The sequence below is a fragment of the Dendrobium catenatum genome, unplaced genomic scaffold (assembly GCF_001605985.2).
Source record: "Dendrobium catenatum unplaced genomic scaffold, ASM160598v2 fragScaff_scaffold_231, whole genome shotgun sequence".
Classification (NCBI taxonomy): Eukaryota; Viridiplantae; Streptophyta; class Magnoliopsida; order Asparagales; family Orchidaceae; genus Dendrobium; species Dendrobium catenatum.
Genome location: NW_021318693.1, coordinates 5,547,170 through 5,568,481, shown reverse-complemented (window position 1 = coordinate 5,568,481; position 21,312 = coordinate 5,547,170). Strand labels below are relative to the sequence as shown.

Below are 21,312 nucleotides of genomic sequence, written 5' to 3'. Positions count from 1 at the left end.
CAAAAAACAGTTATATTTTAATAAATGCTTAGTAATTAAATTTTTTTTTTCTTTGAAAATATTTATATAATCTCCATATACTTTTTAAACATGCATTTATTATCTTGTACTTCAGACCCAAATTTGTTATTTAATTATTCTAATCAATAATTTAAATCAAATGATTCATTTACTTTGTAATTCATATGTATTTTTATAACACATTATGTTGAAAATTTTAATTTTATGTACCATAATGTATATGTTTGAATAAATATGTAATTTATATTTTTATTTAAATAAATATAATTAAAAGTTTATATTAATTATTTTATACATTTTATTTTTTAATTCTATTATGCTGCAAGGGAGGGGTTGAGACAAATAGAGAGAGAAAGCGAGAGGGCGAAGGGGCGAGAGTGGAGTAAGATCACGGGAGCTGTAGGCAGCCGAAGCCATGGAAGCACCTGCGATTATTTGGAATGAAAATATGCAGAGGTTCGAGACAGAAGACAAGGCGGCCTTTCTCGAGTATCGGCTCATACGCCCAGCGGCCGCCGCCGATCGCAAAGGCGAAGTTAGTGCCGAATCGCCTTCTGTTGAGGAAGAGGGAAAGGGGGATAGGACGGTGATGGACATGTTGCACACCTTCGTGCCAAGGAGCAAAAGGGGGATGGGTCTCGCCAAACACCTCTGCGTTGCCGCCTTCTCCCATGCCCAGAGCCGCTCCATGCTCGTTATACCCACCTGTTCCTACATCTCGGTGATCCCTCGTTCTCTTAATTTCTTATTAGACACCTTGTCGAGCACCTTATGGGCACCACTTGTCTCACTTGTCTTCTCGTGAAAAAACCTCAAATAGGGCGTTTGCATAGTTTTTTTATTATGTTAATTCTCGATTAAGCTTATTTTTCTTGAGGTGGAGTTTCCCTGCATTTTTTCCCTTGGCAGGATACTTTTCTGCCACAGAATCCTTCTTGGAGCCCACTTGTCTACAATGAAGAGTTTAGATCTTCGATGTAAAGTAAGTTCAATCTGCACTTCTTGTGAGAGTAATTTTTATTCATAGCGGCATTGGAGAAATTACCCATTTATTATTATTTTATTGAATCAATGGTGGCTGAACGACTCCTTATACATACCTTAAATTTCTCATTTATATTGAAATAATGTGTTTAATGCTCGCTTGTTTCCGAGGATCATGGCTGATAATACTTTTTCTATTTTTTCTGTATCTCGATAGGTGGCGGATTTTCGGTCCAGAGAATCATTTATTATACAATACAATTTTCGCAAATCTTGAAATTTGAATCTTTGCTTTAATAAATTATCCCTTTGATTTCAGTCTTTGAAGTAGCTCGAACGTCCATGCTAGGTTGTTCTACCGATGAATTGCTGTCCTCTTAGGGCATTGCTCTAGCTTGATGTGTCTCCTAGGTTGAAGAATATTGCCAATGAAGTGGGATAGACAAATCAAAGAATCACGGAATGCTGCTGTTTTTCCCCTTTAAGTAATAGAAAATGTTGAAATTAGTCAAATGTTCTTATATGATTGCATAAACCAGTATCTTCCTCTAAGAAATTCCTTACAACCAGACATGTATGCTTGATTTTGTGGTTTATCCTTGATATGTCATCAAACAATTTTTATGATCGGTCATGAATCTCGAGACAAATTTAAATTGGAAACTTTCAAAATTAAATCTGAGACCGTCTGAACTCTGATTTTAGCAAACTTATAATCAAATTAAAGTCTTGAAAAGACGAATTCAACAACACCAAATTCGACCCAATCCGAGCTCAAATGGGTCCAAATCAAGGACATGAAGCACATTTAGAAGGTTTCAAAGTATAAATTGGATGACCAAATGATATCCAAATGTGACATGCTTGTAGTCGAATCGAGTGACTCTACGAGACGAATCCAATGAGCTCAAGATCGCCGAATTCTAGCATTATTAAAGCACTTAAATATTCGATAAACGGTCTATGATCAAAGGAGTCGATATCGGACGTCCATTTGAAATACTCCAACATGCCCTTGATCTTCTCCCTTTTTATTGGTCATGCCACTCCTAAAAAATTATAAATAGACCTCTCATTCTTCACTGAAGAGGGGGACTAAGCAAGAAGAAAAGAAGAAAGGAAATGGAGAAAAATCTGAGATCTCTTTTGCCATCAAGCTCCTCCTCGACCACCGCCCGACCATTGATTGTCGTCGCACTTCTGCCTGACCACCGACTATCATCGGACTTTCCCCCGACTACCGACCGTTGCCGGACATTTGCCTGGACACCAACATCGTCTGCCGACTACGGTCCTTCCGACCTTCATTGCCAGAAAACGAACCTTCCAACCATTGTCGCCCGACTATGGTCTTTCTAACCTTCGTCGCCAGCTGACTACGGTCCTTCTGACCACCATCGCCTGACTAAAGTCTATCCAACCTCTGTTGCTTGTCGACTACGATCCTTCTAACCACCATCATTGATTACAGTCTTTTTGACCTCTGTCGCTTACCGACTATGGTCATTCTAAGTTCTAACCACCGTCATCCTACTATGATACTTCTAACCACCGTTCTTGACTATTGTCCTTCCGACAACTGTCGTCCAACTATGGTTCTTCGAACCTCGGTCGCCCGCCGACAACGATCCTTCCGATCATTGTCACCCAATTACGATCTTTCTGACATCAATCGTCTGCCGACTATGGTCTCTCTGACCACCATTACCTGACTAAGGTCCTTCCAACCACCGTTGTCTGACTACGGTCTTTCCAACCTCCCTCGCCTGCTGACTACGGTCTCTCCGACTATCATCTTTAGACTATGGTCTCCCCGACCACCGTTGCCCGAATACAATTCCTCCGACCCCCGTCACCCACCGATTATAATCCTAACCCTTTTTTTCCCACTTTCCCTTATAAAATAAAAAAGCACTAAACCATTTATTTTCTTGCAAACCTATTTATTTTCAATTATTAAATATAAAAAATAGGTATATTTACATACATAACACAAAATTTGTATGTACTTACATAACAAACATATAAATCTTTATATTTATTTATATAACTATCAAACTTTCAAATCATATAAGAAATATTACTGATGTTAAATTATATTTTTCATGCATATGCATTGATGTGATTTGAAAAATAAAGTTGTATTTCAATATTTATAAATATTTGTGTTTTAGAATTATATCAATCCATAAGAATTTTTATGTAGGTATATAAATCCCTCAAGAATTGAGGCAACTTGTCACATTAGACAAGTTCCCTCATACAACAAAATATAAAAAAAGGCCAAACTCATTGGATAAAAAGGAGAGATACTTGTAAATATATTATGATATGGGCTTCAAAGTCATTAGATTTATGTTAAAATTAATCTGATTTTTAATATCATAAGATATCACTAATCTTAAAGTAAATTTAAGACCTCTAAAGCCCATTCTAAGGTAAAACATGTTAGAATAATCTCATGAAATTTTCTTTCTTTCTTTAATACTTGCAAGAAAGTAAGCTCATTTAAAAATAGATTCAAATTAGGATATTTTATTTTTTTTTCTAATTAAATATAATTAAATTCTACGATGCAATTTTTAAGTATTAATTTTGATTAAAAAAAGGATCATTTTGTAAAAAAGTGTTAGATATTGTGGAAGTTTTAAATTTAAATCTCATTTACATTTAAATTATACAGCGGGCTTGTTGTGTGATATTGTTTAGAGTGATGATGAAATAGATGAGGATATTATTAATAGAATTCAAATTGAATGGTTGAAGTGGAGGAATGCAGCAGGCTTGTTGTGTGATAGAAAGTACTACTCAAACTTAAGAGAAATTTCTTTAAGATGGTAGTGATACATGCAATGCTTTTATGGTGCAAAGTGTTGACCATTAAAAGAGAAGAATAATATTAAGTTAAGTGTTGTAGAGATGAGGATGCTTCGATGGATGAGTGACTTTACTCTTAGAGTGAGGATACAATGTGAAAAGGTTAGAGTAGCTCCAGTAGAAGATAAGATTAAAGAAAGTCTCCTTTAGATGGTTTGATCACATAAAATTAGGGCTGTCAAAATCGGGTCATGGTTCGGTTCGGGTCCAACCTGGAACTGATCTGACATTATTCGACCCGACCTATTTTTGCAAACGGGTTGGTTTTTTGAACCCGAACTCAACCCGCTTCTGGTATGTTTTACTAATTTTTTTTATTTAATTCGATTTATTTAAACCTAAATCAAATTAAGGTAAGATTTACTTCAATAAATTTAAAATAAATCAATCTTAATTCAATTTGGACAACATGATTTATTATTTTTTGGAAATAAAATTTACTTATTTCATAAAAATCTTTTAAAACCCTCTTAAATTAATTAAAAATGGGTCAAACCCGAACTCGTGCTCCGGCTGACTCTTCCACCTTGTCCTTAAGATAGAATGCAGGGAACTACTGCTGCATGGTCTGGTAGGACTCCCATATGGCCTCGTGCTCTGGCTGAACCTTCCACCTGACAAAGACTTCCTAGCTTCCTTTTACTCCCGGTTGCACTCCTGCGACATCTAGTGGTTCCAACAACACCTTCATGTCCTCTGTCAAGGTTGGGGGAAGTGTCGAGGGAGGAATGTGCTCTCATATTACTCGTCACAATTGGGACACATGAAATATTGGATGGATGGTTGCCGATAGTGGTAGCTGTAGGCGATGAGCCATGACCCCTATACGCTCTACAATCTCATAGGGTCTAAAATATATTTAGGGGGGGGGGGATAACTTATCATTCCTTCTTCATGCCAGGATTTTCTATTTGTAGGGGCGAAGCTTTAAGTAAATCTTGTTTCCCACCTCAAATTGTATGTCTCACCTATGTGTATTTTCCGTCTTCTTCATAATTTGTTAAGCCCTCAACAAATGTACCTTTAGCTCCCCCAAGTTCTTGTCTCTGTCCTCCAAGTATTGTTCTACCGAAGCCACCGCTGTACCGCCTTGATCATAATATATTAAGCGAGGCGGATCTCGTCCGTATAACACTTTGAACGGTGTAGTCTGCGCCGCTGAATGATAAGACATATTATTCCAATACTTTGCCCTAGCCAACCATTTGGCCCACAACTTGGGTGTATCTGATATAAAGCACCGCAAATAGGTCTCCACACTACGATTGACTACCTCTATCTGCCCGTCCGTCTGAGGATGATAAACAACACTTCTTTTTAGGGCCGTTCCCTGCATTTTGAATAATTCCTTCCAGACTGGCTTAGAAAAATCTTGCACTAATCTAATATAATTGCTTCTGACATTCCATGAAGTTTTAAGTAAATCTTGTTTCCAGGATTTTATATTTGTAGGGGCGAAGCTTTAAGTAAATCTTGTTTCCCACCTCAAATTGTATGTCTCACCTATGTGTATTTTCCTTCTTCTTCATAATTTGTTAAGCCCTCAACAAATGTACCTTAAGCTCCCCCAAGTTCTTGTCTCTGTCCTCCAAGTATTTTTCTACCGAAGCCACCGCTGTACCGCCTTGCTCGTAATATATTAAGCGAGGCGGATCTCGTTCGTACAACACTTTGAACGGTGTAGTCTGCGCCGCTGAATAATAAGACATATTATACCAATACTTTGCCCTAGCCAACCATTTGGCCCACAACTTGGGTGTATCTGATATAAAGCACCGCAAATAGATCTCCACACTACGATTGACTACCTCTATCTGCCCGTCCGTCTGAGGATGATAAACAACACTTCTTTTTAGGGTCGTTCCCTGCATTTTGAATAATTCCTTCCAGACTGGCTTAGAAAAATCTTGTACCAATCTAATATAATTGCTTCCAAGTGTTTAAAATTGCGTATTCGGGTATTGAGGCGTTTTTCATTCATGAGGCGAGGCGTAAGCCTCAAGGCATTTTGAGGCATAAGCCTCAAAATCAAAAGATTGCGTAAATATAAAATGATAAATTTTTTATATATTAATGAGTGAATAATATAAAACATAAAAAAATATAAGATATGAAGTGAAATCAAAATATCTCAATAATAAGACAACATAAAATATAGTTCAACTCAAAATTCTATCTTTCCCAAATCCCAGTATTCTTTTCATTAATATATAATTCCAATTTCCAAAAATAAATAGCAATGACATATCACATAAGAACTCATAAGTCATCAGCACTGTCATCACTAAGGGGTTCTTCATTTGAATCATCGTTATGGTGAACTGCTCTCTCCCCTTCTCTCCTATAGAGTCCAATGTCAGGCATTTACTCTAAGATTTATGTAAGTTTTAATATATATAGCGTGAGGCGTAAGCCTCATGCCAGTGAGGCGAGGCGGTCCTCAAGGCGGGCCTCAACCAAGTTGAGGCGCAAGCCTCATAAAAAAAACTCGAGGCGTAAGCATCGAGGCGTTTTTTACTGGAATTGCGCAAAGGCGGGCCTCAAGGCGAACCTCATATTGCGCAATTTTAAACCATCTTCCATGAAGTTTTACCACTTCCCTCATAAAAATTGTTGCTACTAATACTGTTGTATAGGGCTGGCGAAGGGGGATGAAATTGACATATTCACTTAACCGGTCCACTACCACCAGTACCGTCATGTAACCTTCTGACTTAGGTAGCCCTTCGTTGAAATCCGTGGTCACCTCCTCCCACACCTTTTTTTGGCAGAGCTAATGCTAGAGGAGCCCTCCTGGAGACAGCCAAATACTTATGACTCTGGCATTTATTATGGCTAGCCACCATTTTCTTAACATCCTTCTGCATCCCCTCCTAGTATTGCTTCGCATATAATGGATGATATTTCTTTTGGGCCCTTGAATGCCCCTAATGGCTGTCCCATGAAATTCATGTAATAAGCGTGGGATGTGAGAAGAGCTCTTTGGAAGAACAAACCACGCCTCATGATGCAACTTATGTCCGACTACTAAATATCCTGGATGGTTGTCCTTATTTCCTGCCAGCTCCTCCCTAATTTTCTTCAGGCCCGCATCCTGTTCTCTACTCAATGCCTCCCATTAACTACCAGTGTATAGATAATGCCATCATTTGGGATTCCCCCATGCACCTAGATAGCCCATATGCTGTTTTTTTCTCCACTTTGGGTCAGTATTGAATTTCAATGTCATAACCTAATAATTTGGAGAGCCACCTTTGATGCTTCTCAATGACCATTCTTTGTTCTAACAAATACTTAAAACTTCTCTGGTCAGTTCTGACGATGAAATGCCTTTGAAGGAGATACGGTCGCCATTTCTGAATGGCTAGCAAAATCGTCATCAAGATAGACTAACTTGAGCCTTACTCAAGCTGCCAACACTTGACTGAAATAGGCCACGGGTCTCTGGTTCTGCATAAGTACTGCTCCTAGTCCAAAGCATCTGTCTCCACAAGAAAAGGCTAGCTAAAATCCGGAAGGGCTAAGACTAATACACTAGTCATAGCCTTCTTCAACTCCTCAAAAACCTGGGTTGTCGATTCTCCTCACTTGATGTTGTTCTTCTTGAGCTATTTTATCAATGGCCCTGCTATTGAGCCGTATCCCTTAACAAATTTTCGATAGTAGCCAGTGAGTCCTAAGAATCCTCTCAGCTCCTTTAAATTCTTGGGTATGGGCCACTTGAGCATGGTCTCAATCTTACGCTGATCCGCAGCGACTCCATTCTATGATATCACATGCCCTAAGTACTCTACTTTGGGCTGGGGGAAAGAACACTTATTCTTGTTGGCAAATAAGGAGTGTTCCCTTAATGTCGTTATCATAACTCTTAGGTGCTCCAAGTGCTCCCCTTCGGACCTATTGTAAACTATTATCTAATGAAAGAAAACCAATACAAACCTTCGCAAGTAGGTATGGAATACCTTGTTCATCAGGGAGTAAAAGGTTACCAGTGTGTTAGTGAGACCAAACAATATCACCAAAAACTCATAATTCCCCTCGTGCGTTCGAAAAGCTATCTTGTGAGCCTCTCTAGGTCGCATCCTGATCTGATAATATTCAAATTTCAAGTTAATAGCTCATCGATGATAAGTATGGAGAACCTGTTTAGTATCATCTCCTTATTCAAAGCACGATAGTCTACGCAGAATCTTCATCTCCCATCCTTCTTCTTCATTGAAAATGCAGGCATTGAGAAAAGACTAACACTGGGTCTAATGATTTCAGCTTCAAGTATCTCCCGAATAAACTTCTCAATCTCATCATTTTGGATTTGGGGGTATCGGTAGGCTGTACGCTGATGTGGGTACTCCCTCCTTTAGAATAATAGAGTGCTCTTGCTCCTGTGGGGGTGACAATCCCTGGGGAAGTTGGAATACCTTCCTGAACTACTGAAGCAAGGGCTAGACAATGTCTGTAATGTCCTCTTCACCCTCGCTCTCTCCTCCCTCCAGACTTTGGAGCTCCACCAAGAATCCCCCTCTTTCCCCTTATATGGCACACATCATGGTTTTCAATGAAACCATTACCTTAAATAAGATGGGATTTCTCTTAATTACCACCCTTCTCCCCTCCAATTCAATCTTCATGGTCAAAGCCTTGTAGTTCACTTTGGTCTCCTCTAAGGTCTGTAGTCACTTCATACCCAAAATGAAGTCAGTACTACCCAACTCTAATAGAAGGAAATCCTTTTTGATGTGAATCCCTTGTAACTCTACCACCAAATCCTGAGATATCTCTCTGCTCTCAACTTTTCTTGTACCCATCATCACTCCAAACCCTATCGTGTCTACTAGTTTTAGTTTCAGTTTGTTCACCAACTGGTGTAATATGTAGTTGTGGGTAGCCCCATTGTCCACCAGGATTGCTACTGTCTCTCCTCCTATATGTCCCCTTATCTTTATAGTGTGATTAGGAGTGAATCCCACTACAGAGTTCAATAAAACTTCAATCACCTCCAATACACGGGCTCCTTTTTATCCTCTTTCTTCTTTGATTCCTCTTCCTCATCCACCTCTTCCCCATCACACACAATTAGAACCTACAAGGTGCAATTTTTACACCTATGTCCTAGTGTAAATTTCTCATTGCATTTTAAACCTAGCCTTTAGCTCTCGTCTTGTAATTCAGAATCAATTAGCCTCTTGAAATCTCCTCTCAGTCTAGCTTCTACACTGCCCTATTTTGGCGTCTCTCTTTTAATTAGTATGGTCTGCACCCTAGGTGTCAGGAAAGTGGTCGTCGTACAGTAAGAACCTCCTCCACTGCCCCTTTTACTAACTCTTATGTAGTGATTTTTTATTCTCAATCATTTCTTTCAACTCCATCACTTCTCTAGATCACGGGGTCTTGCCACCCGCACTGCTGCCCTCAACTCTAGCTTGAGGCTTCTCATGAAGTTGCTTTCCAACACTGCCTTTGATAACCTCCCTACTCATCCTGAATGAAGCTCAAATCTTTCCCGATACTCCATCATAGTGCCATCCTATGTCAAGGCAAAGAATTGATCATAGTAATCCCCATCTTGTTGGTCATGAAAGCGCTCCAACAAGCTTTCTTTAAACTCATCCCTCGAATGGATTAGGTACCTCTTCTCTCGCCATTGTTATCATACCAGTGCCTTCCCTTCCAGATATAGAGCAGTGGCTATCAACATCTCATCTTCTGTTAACCCGTTCATTGTAAAATATCTTTCCACCTTATATATCCAACCATGTGTGTCATCCCCTTCAAATATAGGTATTTTCAGCTTTCTAATATTTTGGTCTCCTCTTCCCTAATGTCCCCTTCCGCCTCCCATTCCACCCATGGTGTGAGCATTGTGGTCCCTCCACGATTCCCTCTCTTCCCTTCTCCGTTCAAAACCCCTCCATCCAGATTTAGCCCGCTTGTTCTCTTCTTCCTATTCCCTCCTTCCCTATGTAGCACGAATACTCCTATTTACGAGCCATGTTGTATCAGACACGTGTCGGATACGGATACGCCTCTGATAAGACACAGATACGTGTCGGATACGGCTTTGCAGCTTCCAATTAAAATATTATTTAAATTTGATCGGACACATGTATCGGATGCATGTGTCCTATTAAAAAAATGCAAAAAAAGGTATCGAAACTCAGTACCGCTCCCGCTCGGTACCGCTCGGTATCGCTCGGTACCGGAACTCAGTACCACTCAATACCTCTCCGCAATGCTCGGTACCATGCTCAGTATCAATGCTCGGTACCAAGGGGTACCAAATGGTACCAAGCGGCACCGAGAAGCTAGAGAAAGCTTTAAAAAAACTCTTACCATAAAAATTCAGGGTGAACCCCGCCAGGGGGCAGCGCCCGCTTGGACCCCCGGCATATCTGCGACATTTCTACACTTTTACTTAAAAATTTTTATGTTTCTAATTCATGTGGTTTTATTTGTATCGATCATTCGTAGGATAATGAGCTCTAGTGGCGTAGGAATTGAGTCTGATGATGGTCTATCAGAGACCAATTCAATTTTTTTTGTCATTTCAAATATTACGTTTTGATTATTTTCTTAATTTTTATGTATGATTTATATATTATAATGTCATATCCGCGCTGTATACATATCCTGTACTTTTAAAAATTGAAGTGTCGTATATTCATATTGTGTCGTATCCGTGTCGCCGTATCCATATCGGTTCGACATAGCTCATTCCTGTGTACTCCCTACCCATCCCCCTTCTCAGAATAGGCTCCAAGTGGGGTGTCTCCTTCTCCTCTCCTAGAATTTTCACCTCCCCGTCTTCCCTATGTATGTCAACTTCCTAATTTCTTCATGCTTCTGGCGGAATCATTTTAGTATGGAGCTCCAACATTCGCTTCATCATTTCCTCCATGTTCCCAAATATTCCTTCTATTGTTGAAATATGTTCATTGATCCCACATCCACTCATAGTTGCCCTACTTCCCCCTCCAACCTTTCTTGCAATACCTCAACTCTTTTTCTGGCCATTGGTACTCAGATCAAGGTCCTCTTGGCAAAAAACAACAAGTTTGATGCGGCTTTGGCCTCTCAACGGCAAAATTCAGTTGACGGCAAGGATGATCGTTGCAGAAAGAAATCAGCAACAAGGACCTAGCTTTTGGTCCCAACAGCAGATTTCAGCGTTCAACAATGAAGATCGCTGCTGAAATAAGAAACCTGGACCTCGATTTTGGTCCAAACAGCAGGTTTCAACTGTCAGCAAGGAAGGTCGTTGCAGAAATCAGCAAGGACCATAATTTCGGTCCAAACAGCAGGTTTCAGCCGTCAACAAGGGAGACTGCTGCAAAAATCAGCAAACAAAAACCCAGATCTTTGTCCAGGAACGCGCGCTTTGATATCAATTTGACGTGCCTTGGCATAAAAAAAAAGCCAATGAACAAGAGAAATTCAGTACAAAACAGATTTTTTTATTGTTGTGAAATCAAATAACAAAAACAAGATACAATAGTCCTCTTTCGAGAGGACCTTTTCTCTCAAATCTTAGACGCCGCTAGGATCCCTCACCCAAAAAAAAACTACATCATTCAAAATAAAATCTGCATAACAATAAAATAAACCCTATTATGAATTAAAATAAGCTTCCTCCCTCTCTCCAAAAGCAGCCTCCTTCCTAATATGTTTTCCTCCATAATTTGAAAAAATAATTCAATTAGCAGTGGTATGGAGTGTAGTGTTGTTGCTGGTCCAGCAAGAAAGTCCAGCCTATTACAAATACATTGATGTGGCTACCTTTAAATTCTTGTTATCTTGGACACGTGTAATAATATCAATGGCTTTGCCTTTATCCATTTGGCTATATATACAAGCCCACTGTGTAATAAGATGATGTGGAATGAATTATTTCTCTTAACAGTTTCTTTATCTTTTCTTTCCCTCTACTGTTCCGTCCCTTTCTGCTCTTCGGTCTCTTCATTTCATGGTATTAGAGCAGGCGGTTCTTTACCTCTGCTCTGGCTTCTTCGTTGGTCTTCCTCTCCCTGGAGTCTAATCTCTCGCTGATCTCTCATGGAAGTTCCGGCGGCATCTCAGGCCACGACCACTCAAGAAGAACAACAAGATTCCGTCATTTCCTGCTGCTACCCACCGATTCCACCTCAACTCAAATTTCTGATGGGTAACATCAAATCCATTATTTCTCTTCCCCTCACGGCTGATAACTACCCTATGTGGCAAGCTCAGGTTCTTAAAATTTTTCGTGCCAATGGTTTTGAGGGGTTCCTCACTGGTAGCTGTCGCTGCCCCTCTTCTCAAGAACCAGCTTCTCCATCTTCTATGTCTTCCCAATCTTGGAATCTTCTGGATCAAAACCTGGCCGCAACCTTATACTCTGTCATTTCCCCTAGTATTCTTCCATATGTCCTTTCTTTGGATCATTGCTTTGACATATGGGAAACCTTAGCCCAATGCCTTCAATCCTCCACTCGATCGCGTTCCATTCAGCTTCGTAACGAACTCAATCACCTCTCCATGAAATCTCAAACCATGACTCAATATCTTCTTTCCGTCAAATCTAAGGTTGACGCTATAGCAGCCATCGGATCTCCACTTAATCCGGAAGAAGTTATTTTCTACACCTTAAACGGACTACCGGCTCAATATCAAGTCTTCAAAACTGCTATCCGAACTAGTCTACAACCCATCAGCATTGACACCTTATACACTCTCCTTTGCAGTGAGGAACAAAATCTTGTTCAAGATTCCTCCAATGAATTTCAAAATCTGCACATCACTGATTCGTCTACCGCCCTCGTTGCACCTCGCGGACGCGGTCGCGGTCAGACCTACTCTCAACGCGGACGACCTCCTCCACCTAATCGAACCTTTTAGCCCTCTTCCATCCTTTCTGCCAAATCCGGTGAACCAGACATCACTTGCCAAATCTGCACTAAACCCGGCCACTCCGCTATAAAATGTTGGTACCGGCATGATACTTCCTATACCGAAGAATCTCAATCTCAGAAAACCGCTCTATTCACTCCATCAGAATCCAACAATTCAGCTGATTGGTATCTTGACAGCGGTGCTTCAATGCATCTTACCTATGACCCGTCTCATATTCAAGCCATGAAACCTTATGCCAGACCCCATCAAGTTACTCTTGGAAATGGCCACCAAGTTCCAATCCAACATACAAGTAAAGGAATTTTACCCACCCCGCAAGGTAATCTTAATTTGTGCAATCTTTATCATGTTCCAAACCTATCTTTCAATCTCATTTCCATTCACCGACTCACATCTGACAATAATTGCGTCGTCAAATTTTTTCCTCATGAATTTCAAAAACAGGATTCGAAGACGGGTCGCCTTCTACTCAAGGGACCTTGCCTTAATGGTCTCTACCCTATTCGGTCATCCTCCATCAACCATAATCTGGCTCTCATCTCGGCTCAAGACGTGCCTCATCTTTGGCACAAACGTCTCGGTCATCCGGCCGCCACCACATTGCAAAAGCTTTCAATATGTACTACGAATAATTCATCTCATTGTAATTCTTGCCGATTAACCAAAATCCATCGGTTGCCTTTTAATAAATCTACGCATCATGCTAAATCTTTATTCGAACTCATTCACTTGGATGTTTGGGGTCCATCCCCCACATTTTCTATGAATGGTTCTAGATATTACGTTTCATTTATCGACGACTTTTCAAAATACTGTTGGGTATATCCCATTACCCATAAGAATGCGGTAATCCGTAAATTTATTGAGTTTTCAAAAATGATTATTCGCCAATTTAACGCTCACATTAAAATTCTTCGATCTGACGGCGGAAGCGAATTTATCAATTGTCAACTTCAATTATTCTGCAAACAACAGGGTATCATTCATCAATATACTTGCCCCTATACTCCTCAAAACGGAGTCGCCGAGCGTAAGCATAGGCACATCATCGAAACGGTTCGTTGCTTACTCATTGAAGCCCATCTTCCTCAAACCTTTTGGGACGAGGCCCTTCTCACATCAATTTTCCTCATAAATCGTCTACCTACATCGTCTCTAAACAGCAATCCTACTTCTTGCTCTATCGAAGACAGCCCAATTATAATCAACTAAAAATTTTTGGTTGCCTGTGCTACCCCTGACTCAAGCCCTATACCGCAAATATACTTTCTCCCATCTCTACACCCTGCATTTTTATAGGATATGCGACTTTACAAAAAGGTTATCGCCGCTTTAACCCCAAAACCGGTCAAATATATATTTCCCGCCATGTCATATTTAACGAATCAATCTTTCCATACCAATCAAGTTCTAATTTTACTCAATCTCAGTCCGCACAAACTTTTATTCCTCCGCTTACACTCGTTCCAACTTCAATCATTCCTAACACACCGAATTACAACTCAAAACAAATACCGTCTCAATCCTCTCCTACTCCATCTCTAAACAACATCAACGGAACACATCACACAACGTCCAATTCTCAAACTCATTCTACTACACCTAGCCAAAATACAAATCCTGATACTTTGATTTCATCTGGCTCCACTTTACATTCAAATAACCTGTCTATTTCCCCTCCCATCACCCGTCCTTCAACTCACCCCATGCAGACTAGGTTCAAAACCGGGAACCTCAAGCCCAAAACCATACTAAATCTGCTTCATCAAACTACCTCACCTGATCCCACGACCTACGCCGAAGCTGCCAAAGCCGAACACTGGCGTAAAGCCATGTCACAAGAATTCCAAGCACTTCAATCTCAAGGCACGTGGGACCTCGTCCCGCCTATGCCCAATCAAAATATTTTGGGGTTTAAATGGACATTTCGTACCAAATATCTTGCCAACGGAATGGTTGCTCGATACAAAGCTAGATTAGTCGCTCAATGATTTAATCAAGAATATGGATTAGACTACACTGAAACCTTTAGCCCTGTTGCCAAAACCCCCACCATCCGGGTCTTCCTTATCGTCGCTCTTCACCACCATTGGCCCATTCATCTGCCCGACGTCTCCAATGCCTTTCTCCATGGCAATTTAAATCACACTGTCTATATGAAACAACCGATTGGCATCAAAGACACTTTACATCCAACACACGTCTGTCGCTTGAATAAGGCTATCTACGGGCTTAAGCAATCTCCTCGCGAATGGTATTATACCCTCTCGAGTTATCTTCAAACCCTCAGATTTAAGTTTAGTTCTTCGGACCCATCTCTCCTCATCTATAACAAAAGCGGGGTTTTCATGTACTTCTTGGTTTACGTCGATGACATTCTTCTAACTGGCAACAACAACACATCCATTCAAACTCTTCTTCAAAACCTCAAATCAAAATTCACCATGCGCGACCTTGGTTCTCTTTCTCAATTTCTCGGTATCCAAGTCACTTCTATCTCCTACGGCTTGCACTTAAATCAAAGTCGGTTTGCCAATACAATTCTATCTCGGGCGGGTATGCTAAATTGCAAACCCGTATCTACTCCATCTCAGCTCAAATCTTCATCCAAACACAATCAATCCGGCGCCTTCTCCAATCCAATATTATTTTGCCAACTTGCAGGCTCCTTACAATATCTCACCTTGACTAGACCAGACATTGCGTTTGCCGTCAACAAGGTATGCCATCATATGCAAAATCCCCTCATTATTCACTTTAATGCTCTTAAAAGACTTCTACGATATATTCAAGGCACCTTACATTTTGGTATATCTCTTTTTTGCAACACAAACCTTGACTAGACCAGACATTGCGTTTGCCGTCTCTCTTCTTATACTCTTTATTCTTATAACAAAAGTAGTACGCATCTTTGAATCTGTCATATGACTTATTTGTGCCATGATCAGATTTGAGCTTCTTCTCAAAAGATTTTTCACAAACAATAATCCCTCAACCAACTTATTATCTTCAATACCTTCAAGCTTAGTGCAGTATAGAAATAAGTGAGTTCTTATTAAATTGTTGGTTGATTGTATTTCTTTCCTGTAATAATGTCCCAGAAATATTTATAGGAGGGAAGTAAAAAGCATAAGAGCAATTAAGGTTGATTCTCATCATCAGTCACCACATTAATATTGTCCTATATCTCTAACGGTAAAATTTAACTCATTAAGATGTTCTTTAATGTGTTCTTGCATACGTGGTAAATATAATATGTGCTTTTGATGATGTTTATTAGAGAACTTTGATCATATACAATGATTTCAATGTCAATTATGGCCTCTCCATAGTCGTTTCTTCAAAAATCTCCATTAATATCTCACCCACCAAAGTCAATTTGATTGTAAAGAGTGTTTTTTTTTCATCCATGGTTATTTTGTCTTCTTCACTTATAATCTTCGGCATATTTGAACTCTCCATAATGACTACACAAATATTTGCTAGATTAACAATCCTTGCATCTTGGTACTCCAAAACTCAAAATTTTTTAGGCTATCAAACTTCTCTATTACCAACTTCATTGATCTCATATTCTACATCAAGCTTTGATATTAGTTGTCAGGAGAAAAACACCTAACTTATTCCAAGAAGTGCGTATTAAAGGTGAATATGATGAAATGCCCAAAGCAATTATAAAACAGATTCAGTATAACAACCAAAATTCCTTGCACAAGCCACTGAATCTCAATGCACTCACCAAAAGTTCATTGTTTTCACCCTCAAGGACTTTGTCAGTCGGGCCTTTCTAATTAATATTTATAATAGATTTATGGTGGTAGATTTTAAATCAAAATCAGATTTATATTTTAGCTTAAAATTATCCAAAATAATGAAATTGGTAATAAATATCAGATCTAATTTATTCAAAAAAAAAAAAAAAAAAACTTTGAAATCGCATTTTAAAATTTTGTGCTGCTTATCTTGACTTGATTATTGAATGAAAATCCCAATGTAAATCACTCAAATATGAAGGCACGAATATTAATCAGCAATTCATCATTACTGTTATCCTCTTGTACAAGGATTGTCTTTTTGAACAAAGGCTTGCATGCAAGAATGACAACGTAAGTAATCAAGATTTCATTTGGAACAATTTTTTTACCGTTTGTTAAAGCAGTTATGTAGTGCAAAACTTTAAATTTTTATATTAAAAAGCATTTTTAAGAATCAGTAAGAAAGCTGTCTCAAACGAAACGTTGAGATAGCTTTTTTATTACTTTCTAAAATAACTTTTTAGTACAAATATTTCTTCAACTAGAAATTTTGTACTGAAAAGTTGCTTTAGAAAGCAGTAAGAAAATTGCCTCAAACGAAAACTAAATATCTTGTGATTGTATGAGTAGGGGATAAATTGTCATCTGATCTGTAACATATGGAATTCAACTACTATAATGTCTCAAATGAAAGACGTGCATCGTATAACTCAAAATCACGAGTTATCATTGCGACTATACACGCATTTGAAGTAGACTTGGAAATTTGATTTATCACGCATCTAAGTAAATGCTACAAGAAAGGTTTCCCCATTTTTTTCATTCCAGAACTTCTAAAATTTTATTTTTATTTTGTCGGATGTTATTCTGATTTCCTTCAGATCATCAGTGCACCATTTAAACTACTTTGAAGGATGAACTATACGATATAGAATTTTGGAGAAGAAGATAGCCCCTACGGAATAATGAGAAGAGTGATTTAGTGGAACTCCATTGTTTATGAAGATGATTTATCAGAGTATGAACTTGGACAAGACATTTTTATATTCCTATACTAATTTTGAAATTGAAAAAAAAAAATCTTGTTTGAACAATGTCGCGGCACTAAGGTACCGTGGAACCCCTTTGAGATAAATAGCATAGAGCCGCAACACTACAATTTTAACATCACAATGTTGTGAACTTTGTGTCGCAATGCTCTAGTTCACAGAAGCACGGCGTTGTGAGACAGATAAGTAAGCGTTGAGGTGTTGCACTACAATGTCGCAGTGCTGAGAGTTAGGCTGAGCAGTTTTTCTTTTTGTTCTTCTTATTTTACTTGAACGGTTGTGTCCTTTTGTGTAATAGAAGTGCATTATCTTTGTATGTTCTGAATGTAGAATAGTGTGAGAAGAGAATATAGACAAGTAGAGTATGAAAATGAGATTTGTACTCTCCCATTTTGATAGTAGATTTTTTTGCTGTGGAGTGGCTTCGTGATTTTTTTTTTTCGATTTCAGATTTTTTCACATTAAATCCTATATAGTTCTTTTCAACTAGTTTGTCTCTTTTCTTATTTGTTTTTCTTTGCGTGATTTTACTCTCCAACAATAGAAAAGTACGCATATTTAACATGGAAAAATAGAAACAATTACGGAGCCACACTACATCTAGGAATTCATTATGAAAATGAGATAAATTATATAGATATCTCTTCTCAAACTCTCATATTGTCTCACTTTCCTTATTGCATCGTTCTACACTTAGAATAGACAAAGTGACGCTCTTCAAATACATTTGGTTTATGCTTCAAGAAGTGCACTCACACTTTTCTATTGTAATAATCAATAAAGTTAACAAAATATGCAGACCTTTCTATAAAAAAGAATTAGAGTTGGAACTCATATATTTGTATACACTAACTTCAACTTCGTTAACTTCTCCTTTGAATCAATTTTTGAAAAGCTCACACTGTTGGTTGCCGTGTATGGATTCTTCACAAAAAAAATATAAATATAGAAATTATAAATTAGGATGATTTCCTCTAATAATATGAAGTGAATGCATATTTTTCTTACTTATATGGTCAAGCCTCTACCATGACTTCCATTAATATTGAATCAAAAATTACAATAGAATATGATATTTTATAATGGACCTTCACTGTTGCCATGAGCTATAACTATAGCCTATTTTGTCATTTTCAATGAATATCCTGTGAATAATGTCACATAGCTTGAGTGTGCAAGCTGACTCATAAAAACAAAATTTCTCTTCATACAAGGAACATGTCTAACATTCTTTAGTTTCCAAGTAGATCCGTCTTACAATTAGATATCAACATCATCCCGTACTATCATGTTGCAAGGCTTATTGTCTATGAGTTATATTTTCTTTAAATCACCTTGAGTGTAATTCTTGAATGCCTCCTTAATTAGAATGCATGAAATAAAGCACTTAAATTTATAACTCAAAATTGAGAAGTATTTGGAGACAAAATCAGATAATCACTTTGAATTTTTTTTAGATATATTTGCAGAGTGACTTTTATCTTGACCTTCACTATTAATCTTGTTTGGAACAGTGCAGTCTTTGACATTTAGAATATCACAGAGCATTTGGAATATGTGAACAATGTAGTAAAAATAAATGTGTAGAAAATAAATAATATGTAAACTAATATATTTATGATTTGATGCCAATGGCTTGGGTCCACTCTCTTCTCTTAGAATTAGGGCTGCAAGCGAACCAAACGTTCGACGAGCTACTCGTTGTTCGGTTCGATTAAAGCTCGTTTGTGATCGTTTAATTAAGTAAACAAACAAACTTGAACAATATTTTAAATAATCGATTCTTAAATAAACAAACTTGAACACTAATGCGTTCGGCTCATTTATGTTCGTGAACAACATCATTTGAAGTTCGCGAACAAGCTCGACATTAAGCTCGATTCGTGTTCGATTTTGAACTCGTGAATAAGCTCGATAAAAATTATTAATATTTGACTATAGAATTAATAAATATAAATAATCATTACCTTTGTTACATAAACAATTGCTTCTTTTATTATAAACGTGTTTGTTTCATAGATACGTTCATGAACGTGTTTGTTTGATAGTTAAAAAAATTCGTTAAATATGTTCGCGAACAAGTTCGATAAACACTAAACGAACGAACATGAACTGAACATGAACCAAACATGAACACTCCTTAATTTAAATGAACCAAATATGAACACTCCTTAATTTAAATGAACCAAACATGAACACAAATGCTAAAGCTCGAACAAACATGAATCAAATATGAACAAGCTGATATTAAATGAACACAAACATGAACACTCACATACTCGGCTCGGTTCGTTTGCAGCCCTACTTAGAATTTTAACTATTCTCTCATTTTTCTAGTAACAGGCGGAGAAGACTCTCTCCTTCACGAGTAATGGAGAGATCTTGCACCCATTTTTCTACTCCAAGCAAAAAGTCATTTACTCATAACCCCATAGATTCGTGTATAAAATACCACACTTATTTTTTCATATATGAGAACTTCTACAAAATTCAAGAAATTTGTTATCTACTTCTTCTTTACATCTTATGTTCTTCTTGGTTAAAAAATCAAATTGATTGAGAATTATTATTTATCCTTTATGTTAGATCTTGGATTTTTTTTTTTTTTTGATATTTATGCCAATTAAGATAAATTCACACACACATCACTTATACAAGACTTGAATCCAAGACCTCTTGATTGATAGCCAAAGCTCCCAACCAACTAACTAAGATGAGTTGTGTGATTTGAAGTTGATGTTAAAATATGGTTTTGCCATTACCCTTTATGACGAGAGACATCTTTATCTTGGGAAAGCAAAACGAGAGAGTGGGATTCTCTAGAGGTCTCAGAGAGGGCGAATTATTCTGTGCGGACGTCGAATGTTGTCCAGAGACCAATCAAAATGTGTCACGTAGCCCCTTGCTTGATACCATAGCTCAGTACCGCTCGGGACTGCTGACGTGACGCATTCTGGTTGGTCTTCGAATGATAAATTATTTTCGACGTCCGCACATAATAATTTCTCCTCAGGAGTGGGTCTAAACCATTGTCATCAAATAGTTATGCATCAATTTGCATCTCCTTTGCTTTCTATACCTTTACTTTTATTGCATCTCTTTACATGTTTGAATTGATATGTGATGATATGAAAGAAGTTGTGATCTAAATTTGCTTGTGATACAAAATTTGAAGGAGAAGTTTGAAAAGTAGTTTTGATTTAAATAATTGAAAGAGTAATGTAGTGGATTAAAAAAAAATTCTATTTACACTTTTTAAATAAGTAAACTTTAAATTTTATTTTTATTTTGAAAATAAATAAAAAGAAAATTTTAACATTTCAAAAATATTTTTAAAATCACACAAATTCATCCCTTTTTGGCGTGTGCCATCCTGTTCAACAATCTGGATAGAACTTCTAGAAATTTGAGTTCTAAGTGATTGTATAGTTTGATCCATATTTATATAGTACTAATAATTTATATTGTTTTATGCCTGAATTTATTTTTGCTCAATTTGCTCTGTGTGTGTGTGTGATAGCCATCTTGATAATCTAAATACTTGAAAAAAAATGATATACAAAACTCAAGAAAAAAAAAATCACATTTTTAAGATATTGTAGAGCAAGTTTCTTGAATGATTTTATTATTTCTTAAAATAATCTTATAGTATAGAGATTTTAACCAAGTTTTAATAAGATATTATTAGTCTGAACTAAATTATATTTATGATCATCAAAATATTTTAAAATAGATTAAAG

The 21,312-nt window shown here is 37.8% G+C and overlaps 1 protein-coding gene across 2 annotated transcripts; it reads left to right on the top strand.

The window, feature by feature from the left end:
* Positions 1 to 346: 346 nt before the first annotated feature.
* Positions 347 to 17,592, top strand: LOC110104814 (acetyltransferase At1g77540). 2 transcript variants are annotated; one of them, XM_028693148.1, is made up of 3 exons: positions 347 to 742; positions 931 to 1,003; positions 17,413 to 17,592. In XM_028693148.1, exons 1-2 carry the CDS (start codon positions 437 to 439, stop codon positions 1,000 to 1,002), a joined length of 378 nt encoding a protein of 125 aa, XP_028548981.1. In that variant the 5' UTR covers positions 347 to 436; the 3' UTR covers position 1,003; positions 17,413 to 17,592. The 2 variants fall into 2 exon arrangements, with proteins under 2 accessions (XP_028548981.1, XP_020689736.1); XM_020834077.2 differs by having other exon boundaries at positions 17,405 to 17,592.
* The last annotated feature ends 3,720 nt before the right edge of the window (positions 17,593 to 21,312 follow it).

Bases quoted from the DNA above. Each gene is read 5' to 3' on its own strand.
- LOC110104814 (XM_028693148.1), top strand. From the start codon at position 437: ATGGAAGCACCTGCGATTATTTGGAATGAAAATATGCAGAGGTTCGAG. The intron at 743-930 runs GTGATCCCTCGT...TTCCCTTGGCAG, and splicing joins CCACCTGTTCCTACATCTCG to GATACTTTTCTGCCACAGAA.